Consider the following 9,882-nt stretch of genomic DNA (forward strand, 5'->3'; position numbering starts at 1 on the left):
TCAGCCCCCTTCCTCTTATTTTCTTCAATTTCCTCTTTCTACTCTCTATAACTTAATACTTTAATTCAGGTTTTATACTTTTTCAAATTACTTCAGGTAAATGTGTAGTCTTGTACTATGCTACATGAACTCTTGTTGGATTATTTTTAGTGTTTTTTTTTTCAGTCAAATTCTATTATTAGTACTTATATTTGTATAAATTATAGATTTAATTTTTGTATTTTAATGTGATCAATTTTAGTTTCATATACTTTTTTTCGAATTGATTCATTTTAGTATTGGTATTTTCTAATTCTTGAAATTTTAGTTATGATTAAATGGTAAAAGTTAAATTCTTCCATTGATTTTATATTATGTGTAAAATTATAGATTTAGTATATGTTCTCAAGTTGAATCATCTTTAGTCTTTATAGTTCTCAAATTTTAAAATTTCAATTTTAATACTAACAATAAATGTTAAACCTAATTGATTAATTAATTAATTTTTATGAGTAATATATAAAAATAGCGCATAAATTTCAAATTAAATTTTATATCAGGACACAAATTTTATTCCCCGGTTCTTGATATTGAGTTAATTGGTCATTACCTTAATACCCAAGCATTTGTTTGTATTGTTTAAATTTGATATTCACTCTTAAACTGCAAACTAGATATTTGGAATTTAGTTTCATATCAAACAATGAAATTTGGTTTGGAAAGATTTGATTTTAAATTCTAGCATTTATATTTCATTTTTGACTTTTTTTAACCAAATCTGATATAAGAAGCAAAGTATTTTATTTTTATTAAGGTATAGCATATGGTAAGCTGCATTTAAAATGTAGATTATATTCATGGCCGCCTCCTACCTCCTTTTCTTTTCTTTTCTTTACTTTACTTGCCTCAGTGTTGGAGTTATTATAATTTTAAATTATTTTGTATTTTATTCTTTTTCAAATTTAATCATTTTGAATTTAAATTTAGCTTAATCTTTTATAATCAAATTGAATTGAGTCTGATTTCATATCAAATCAATATATCTTCCCGTAGCTTATCTAATATTTTCTCATTTATTTTTTTACCACTAGAATAGAGATGGTAATGCAATAATAAACTCTCCACAAAAATAAACTTCAATCCAACTCGAGTTTAAATATTAATTTACTCTTACGTATCTAATTCAAAAAATTAAAATTATATTTGAATATGACATAATTTTTATTTTAATATTTTTATCAAAATAAAGTAGTATTAACTTTTTTTTAAGTAGAATTATGGTATATATAAGGGCATTTTAACAATTATATCAAGGTAAATGAGTTTGTAAACCCCATTCAAGCACTTAAAAAGTTAGACCCGACCCATCACGTCCCGAATGGATTTTGTAGTCATCCCTATATTAGAATCTAATACTAATACTAATACTTTTTTCTTTTTAAAGGAAAAGGGACCCACAATTGCAATTAGGAACGACAATTTTGATTGGTATCAATGGTCAATCATCTAACTAAAAACACAAAAATTATTCCAACTACTTAAAAAGGTAAATGATTAACCTTATGTATTGACACAAGGTTATATCCTCTCTTTTTCAATTTATAAACTTATAATACCCAGAAACAAAACTATCGATTCATCAACCGCATCTACAATAATGATCCAAGTTTTGGACTTGTTTTATTTGCAAATTTTGAGACTTGATTTTGATTTAGATAGAAGAAATGCGACTAATCAACAAACAAATGATGGAATCATTCCATTGCAGTAAATGGTTCAAAATGTTGACTGGGGGTGTGAAAGTATTTGAATTGAATAAGAAAAGTTAGTCAATTTGCACTAACACATCTAATTCTCCACCAACTTTATTGTAAAGAAGAAAAATTACTACTCACTTAACCCTTTAATACAATAATGAATCCCCTTTCACACCTCACTCATCGATTTTATGCCACTTGTTGGTTTCCTTACCAAAAATAAAATTATCAATAGCTCTAATTGTAGATTTTGTTATATGTATCTCGTTGTATAGGCTTCGCCCTCGTAATTTTACTGCGTCTATTTCGATTGCACCATCATGAATACTTCGTCAAATTTAAGTTTCATGGACACATACATAAAATGTGTACAACTCCTTTGACATGTACCGCTAAAAATAAGTGTTAAGTCATTCTTTACATGATTTACACGTGAACTTTGTTTAACTCTTTTTTGTCTCATATTCGCTTATCTAAAAGTTATTGTATCTTTTTAAGTGTTGGCAATGATAGAACCTGTAGAATCCAGGTTAAGAGAGGATTACCTTCACCTATAAATTATTCACTTTAACCTTGGGTGAGACCTACATCATCAAAACATGTCTTGAGTCTTTCTTTGCATGGCTCACATGTGGACCTCACCTAGCTCTTCTCTATCCTTATCGGCCTACCTAGAAGCTACTATATCTCTTAAGTGGCCAACTATGATGGGACCTGCATCATACAAATGTCAAGACTTAGGTTAAGAGAGGGTCACCTTCACCTATAAATACCTCACTCTAACTTTGGGATGCAAACTTTATCTTCTTTACCTTAAGATCCTTTAACCTTCCTACCAGAGTAAAGACATCGTATGAACCATCACTTAAAGCCATTAATATTTATTATTTTGTTTCTTGTTAATTACTAAATTATTGAATTATTAATTTTCAAACTTGCAAATTAAGGATTAACTTTCTTAAAACATCAAAATAAAAAATTGTAATCAATTGTAATGATGGAATTTATTTAGGAAATTTTAATTCCGTAGTGGGATATGAAAAGATTTGTGCAATATATCAATTTAATTTCTAAAAATATAAAATGAAGAATGAGGCATGAATGATTAAAATGGGGAAGGCCAGCTAAGGCTCAAGCGTGGCTATTGTTAAACAACACATATAATCAAAAAGTTATTATTATTGTATTTGAAGTTAAAGTTATACATTAATTAACTAATGTTGTTAGACAAAATGAATTTCTTTTCTTCAAAATATGTTCATTTCTCATTGATATCATAATCAAATTTGTATTAGACAAAGACCTTAGTGGACTTTTCTTTATCTTTCTCTAAACTCGGTGCTTACATTAATTAAGAAATTGATTTCTTGAAGAGGAAAATGAGATAAGAATAAATGACTTCGAAAAAGAAATAGCAATTTTTATTTTTAAATATAATATATCAAATTTTTAATATTAATATATTTTTATTGAGTTTGTCTCATAAATTAATTATAATTAGATATTAACTTAATTAAATAATACTTGATTTTTTTAAAAATAATAAATATTATTATAATAAAATTTTATGTACTTAAAATAATCAAATTCAATTATCAACTCAAGATCAAATAAAATTCATATAAAAGACCTTTATCACTTTATTTATAGTTCATTTAATCAATAATTTCATTTTATTGAGGGAGGCCGACCCTCCTATCAAAGAAGTCTTCGTTAGGTTAAGTTGTGCTTGGTGCAAGACTACCTATCAAAGGGACATGAGCATCTACACATGGTAAAATTCAAACTCTTGCCCCTTGAATGGAAATTATTGGCACATAAGGGTCTATTAGCTTTTGACATGTGACACTTGAAAGATTTCTTTAGAAAAAGAATCGTCCTTCCTTCAATAAAAAAGATGCTTTTTTGTTTGAGGGAGATTGACTCCTTTCATAATATCATTCATTCAGAATCGATTAACCTCTCAATAAATTCATGTTGTCTCCAAGTTAAGTTTGAGTTTTTGCCTCCTAAATTTAATGAGAGTGTGAGTGATTGAGGCAAAGTTCACAAACCAAGTATCTTTGAATTGGACAACATATGAAGCACAACCACCCACCAAAGAAACGCGAGCATTCAGGCATGGTATGATTTCAACCTTGCTGGTAAGTATATGCGCATATAGTACCACTTGATGAAATGCGCCACACACAAAACTTTTCTACTTTATGAACCCAAACTCAGACACTCACAATTTTCTCCTTCCAACACTTGTATAAATATAAAATATTTTATTTCCAGCCATACAATGAATGTGACGTAATGATATATAATATAATGCAAGAAAGTAAAACTAGAAAAGAAGGAAAGAAGATGCGTGGGCGGCAATTGTAAAAGAATGAGAGGTGCAAGTCCCCACCTAATTGAAATAGTGATGATCGATGTAGCTAATAATTATATGTTTAGGTAAAGCTCTTAACTATATATTATTATCAGATAAAGTTTGGGCTATAAAAAGAGATGCATTTAAATAAATATATTCACTTCTTTTATCATTAAGATAACAATTTGACATTTATTAATAAATTAGTAATACAGGTTGGTTTTAGCCACTAAACGAACCAAGTGTTTTGCTGTTGATGTAGAAATAAGGTGTGGCATCTCCTCAAACAATTAGCGTGCTAATTTTAAGCATGGAAAACCTACACAAAGTTAATTACAAATTAAGAAAAGCTAATAGCACCTTCTTGAAACTTACATAACAATTAAGTTGCCACCTCATCATCTCATCTCATTTCATTAAATATATATATAAAACCAGCTCCCCCTTAGAGATATTTTAGAAAGTATAAAAATCATTAAGCATTGAAACTTAAGAAAGGAAATTTAGGTATTTTGTAATAAAAGTTAATTAGTGTTACCAGTAAATAGATCTATAATAATCTTTCTCTTTTTTTTTTTTAATAATTGTTTTTACTTTTTATTATTAGTCTATATCTATTTATACTTTAAGCCATTTAAAACTATTTATTTAGTTTATTTCCTTTAACTCTATTTAAATTTTTAGACAAAAAAAAACTTATAATAATCATTTCAATTTACTTTTTTTTCTTAGTTTAAATTTAAATAAAATAACTTTTTTTTCTTAATGTTCATTATAAAAGTAAATTAATACAGTTGAATATCTAATTCTAACAATTTCGATACCAATATTTTCCTTCATATTTCAACTTTAATTTAACCATTTGTTTTAAGTATTTTTAACCTTTTATTTTTTAAAAAGAAACTAAATAATATAGTTTTGAGAAAAAAGTATAATCTAAATATTATATATCTAACTCCCAATTAAAATAAATTGGATGTAAATTGGATGAATCTAAACCTTTTAAATATATTTAAAATAAATAGATATATTCTCAAATTCTTATTATGAGCTTTAAGTTGCCTTTAATGAAATGTTTGGAACATCTACCAATGGTAACCGTTACATTGAAAAAAAATATTCCACGAAATCAAACATTTGTACTCGAATTAACAACCATTTTTTATTTCTTTTAATTTTTATAATAATACACAACTTTTCATTATCTCTTGCATGTGTAACCTTTAATGAAGTTTAATCTCTATATAAACCTATCATATTCTTCACCAAAATCTTATCAAACATCGTTCTGCAATATCATCACAAGAAGCCAACATTTTGAAGCATCATATTCATCATAAGTTTTTCTCCTAGTCCTAATAATGATGCTGTTCACCCATGCACGACCATTTGAAATCTCCAAGTTAACCCTTGAATCTCGATGGACAGTTAGTAAATTTTTTCTTAATTTCATTATTATTTCATGTACAAATAATTTTAATTATATATGATATGTTGTTTTTAATATTTTCACTATTGAACGTAATACAGAAGAGGTGGTTATCAGGTGATTTTTTCTTTTATAAATATGAAAATATAAACATGTTTTCAATTTTAATCTTTCTCTACAATTTAAAGAAAGTTCTTTTAATACTTAATAGATTTACAAATTTATAGTTTGTCTATGATGTAGTCAATTGGTTTGACAAAATAACACAATTATAAGTAACATTACATCTGGACCAAAACTTTATCTCTATATTATATAAATTAAATTAAGTGCTAAATTAACACAATAATAATTATAAAAGTAATTGATTCAATATTGAAGATTAATTATTATAAAAAAAGAAAAATAAATTATATATATTATTACGAGAATCAAAGAAAAATAAATATTTGAAAATAATTTGTTTTTATTATAATAATGAGTTAAATAGGTTTGCTTTTGCCATTGAGAATTATTATTACTTATTGAAATTCACAATTATAAATAAAATTTAAAAGCATATTTTAGACACATAAAATTATTATTATTATTAGATACTCAAACTATTTTAAATGATTATTCATATTTAATAATTAAAATTTGAATATAGCTTTTTGAAGTTACATCACTTCAAGAAAATCAATTAGAAAATTAAGTTATTTTGTCAAATATACCATATTCAAATGAATTGAATTTAGGTCAATAAATCCTAACACAATGGACTAAGCAATAAAGCAAGTTTATTACAATAGAACATGGAATGAGTAGCAGTAGTTTCTCCAACATATAGGTTTAGTTTAATCATTTTGAACGGTGAGAGATTAATTTTTTTCTCATTTTCGTTTACCATTTTTCTATTAACGAATTTTTTTGAGAATTTTATATTTTAATTTTTTAATGTTAATTGACTAACTTTAATATTTTAACTTTTTATCAATCATTATTTATCTTCAATGGATAAAATAAACCTACTATATATTACCTTAATTCGCGCATATATACCTCTGACGGTGCTAATGCTAATAAAATAAAAACTGGATCCATCCTAGATTATGAATACGTAAAATTATGGACTTATGATATAAGATGTCTCTTGTATTTGGTCCACATGGTGTACGTTGCTTGATGAGGAGCACTTGCTTGGGTCCCCCTTTCTAGCACCTCCATATTAATATTAAATATTGAAGAAAGTAACAAGTGGGTGGGTATTTTGGATTTTGAGGGATGTCATTTTCAGGTGGAATTTTAAAGAAACAGGTGATTAATTGGGTCCAAGCCAATGGATTGCAAATTTGCAAGCAAGTTCTTGGTTTACAATTTGGATAAGGACGAGGACGACTTCACATTGACAATAACTCATTTGGTTTATTAAAGAACTAATATTGTTCTAGTAAATATATAATTTTTTTATGTATAGTCTCTATCATATGCATATCAATCTAAGATCAGCAAAGCTATTATCATTCATTCACGTAATGCCAAGAAATTAGAAACAAACTATTTTTAGCTATGTTTGTTTTTGGTTGAAATAGTCAACATTCACCTCCCCATATGTCTCGGCTACTTTTTTTATGCTTTTTACTTTTTTTAATTTAATTAATTAATTTCAATGGTCGTCTTCTCTTCTTCCATATATATGAAACCCCTACGTACAGGCAGCCACTTCTTCCTTTAAGTTGTGTTGAAATTCAAGCTCCTAATTTTTCTTTTTCATTTTAATAATGAAAAAACCACCTTTTCTTCTCCTTCTTCTTCCTCCTGTTATGTGCTGTAAATTGTAATCCATATTTATATCCTCCCTTTGTCCTTCATCTATTCCCACATTTTCATACTACATGAATTTGCTGTCATAATCAAGGTGAATATATTGTCTTCAAATTTAATCTATCATTTGCTTGTCTTAAGGGTGGTGCAACTTTATAGGAACTTTGCACGTTATTCTTTTCTCTTGTTTTCTACTTTCAATGGATAAAAAGCTCCCATGTCGAATCCAATTGTTTCTTCATTCAATGTTATGTAAGTGTCTTTTTTATAGAGAGCTAAGCTAAAAGCCCAAAACAACAATGCCCATGTCCATGGCCTTCTTTTAATGCAGATCAAGCTCATGGTAAAAGTTTTTTTTGGAAGTTTCTGTATTAAGAATTAGATTGTATTTTATTATTTTTAGATTATATTAATTTTCGTCTATTAGATATATCAAAAAGTAAATTGATAATCAAACAAAAAGTAAATCAATCATAGGACCATACAAAGACTAGTTTTTAATCATAGAATTGAATGAAATTTTTAATAAAACTACCAATTTGATATTTAATTTAACATACGGAGATAAATTTACACATTTTGTATAAGAGACAAAATGCAACCCGATTTCTATTACAAGTGACTCCAAGATATCTTTACTGAAAGCAACACTCATTTAGTTGAGCCAGATTGGTTAGATGGTTAAATATTTTATTTTATGATAATAGTGAATGCAGGTTCATTGTGAGAGAAAGTTGGTAATGGAACAGGGCAAAGGTAGAGACACCCTGCGATCGATGGCAACCAAGAAAAAAGAAAGTAGCAGTTTGGGGAAAGAGAAAAGGGTCACTTGCCCTTCAAAACCAAATGCTTCCATTACCACCCTCGGCGCAGCAAGCCAAGGGCTAAGAAGACCCACTATAGCAAGCCTTCAAGGGCAAGAGCAAAGAAGAGTCTCTCTACCTGCCACCTTACCCACCCATATCAACAAGTCTACAATAAGCACATGCAGTGATGGTTCTACCAAGACTGCTAAAAAAATTGGGGTTGTAAACAGCTCCACCAAATCCCAACCCCAAAGACCTGCATCGGCAGCTCCAGACCAAAAGCCACTTGTTTCTTCGGCTCCACGCAAACCAACAACAGCCAGAGCTGCTGCTTCTTTGAGTTCAAAAGTCACTGCTACTGCACACAGGCCCACCTTGGAAAGGCTTGCCAAAAACCCAATTGCAGGGAAACCATCCACGTTATCATCTTCTTCGTCTAAGACTAGGACTAGGACTATGACTACGACTAAGAGCTTGAAGAAGGCCCCTACTACTACCACTAAGAGGGGAACTACTACTTTTTTGGCTTCAAAGAAACCTCCATTAACTAAAAAGGATGTCCAAAAAGAAAATTTGGATCATCAAGTTGAGGAGGTCGTGAAAGATGAGGTGGGTGAAGTACATGATGTTGAAATACCAAAAGCTGAAGAAACCCAACAACATGATTACCAGGTTGAAGTTTTGGATGCTACCCATCATGTCCAAAGTGTTGAAGAAGAAAAGGAAAAAGATACCCTTGATAATGTTCCCGCAGTTGTGGAACAACATGAAGTTCCTCAGCTTGAAGAAATGGAAGAACATGATGGAGATAAGGAAAATGACAGCAAGGAGGAGGTCAACGATAGTGATGGTAACAAAGAAGAAGAGGTTCAACAGGAGGAAACTAAAGCAGAAGCCGAAAATGGAGGAGTAGAAGAAGGTTATAGAGCTGAGGAGGTGACTGAAAATGGAGAAGAAAAGGGTGATCATGAAGGGAAAGAACAGGAGTTTGAATTAGTTAAAGAAGAAACAATAGTAGAGGAAGCAAATGTGGTAATTGCCACAAGCCAAGTACAAGAAGAAGCGCAGCATGGGGTAAAGGAAACCATTGAAGAGGAAGCAAATGTGGTAATTGCCACAAACCAAGAACAAGAAGAAGCGCTGCATGGGGAAAAGGAAACCATTGAAGAGGAAGCAACTGTGGTAATTGCCACAAACCAAGAACAAAAAGAAGCGCTGCATGGCGAAAAGGAAACCATTGAAAAGGAAGCAAATGTGGTCATTGCAACAAACCGAGAACAAGAAGAAGCGCTGCATGGGGAAAAGGAAACCATTGAAGAGGAAGCAAATGTGGTAATTGCCACAAACCAAGAACAAGAAGAAGCGCTGCATGGGGAAAAGGAAACCATTGAAGAGGAAGCAAATGTGGTAATTGCCACAAACCAAGTACAAGAAGAAGCGCTGCATGGGGAAAAGGAAATCGCAACACCCATCATAAGTGATATGGTGATGGAGGGGAAAGCTAGTGATAATAAGGTAGTTGACGGGGGGAAGAACAGTGTTAGAGCACTGATTGGGGCATTTGAGACTCATAAATGAAAACAAAAAACTTACAAATGCGTGAAGCCATGGTTGAGTTTTTTTTTTTTTTATTCATTTCAATTGTTGGAATCTTTCCCCCCACTTTCCTTTGTTCCTGTAAGAAATTAAATGTACCAAGAATTTGTAATATTCAAAGATTAATTTAATATGTGTATATATTCTTTA

General features: G+C 29.7%; 1 protein-coding gene across 2 annotated transcripts; it reads left to right on the forward strand.

Moving 5' to 3' along the window:
• Positions 1 to 7,220: 7,220 nt before the first annotated feature.
• Positions 7,221 to 9,882, forward strand: LOC107930797 (neurofilament medium polypeptide). Of its 2 annotated transcripts, none has more exons than XM_016862515.2 (2): positions 7,221 to 7,424; positions 8,038 to 9,882. In XM_016862515.2, the coding sequence occupies exon 2, from the start codon at positions 8,041 to 8,043 to the stop codon at positions 9,712 to 9,714; it is 1,674 nt and encodes a 557-aa protein (XP_016718004.2). In that variant the 5' UTR covers positions 7,221 to 7,424; positions 8,038 to 8,040; the 3' UTR covers positions 9,715 to 9,882. The 2 variants fall into 2 exon arrangements, with proteins under 2 accessions (XP_016718004.2, XP_016718005.2); XM_016862516.2 differs by having other exon boundaries at positions 8,047 to 9,882.

Source organism: Gossypium hirsutum, chromosome A07 (assembly GCF_007990345.1).
Source record: "Gossypium hirsutum isolate 1008001.06 chromosome A07, Gossypium_hirsutum_v2.1, whole genome shotgun sequence".
Taxonomy (NCBI): Eukaryota; Viridiplantae; Streptophyta; class Magnoliopsida; order Malvales; family Malvaceae; genus Gossypium; species Gossypium hirsutum.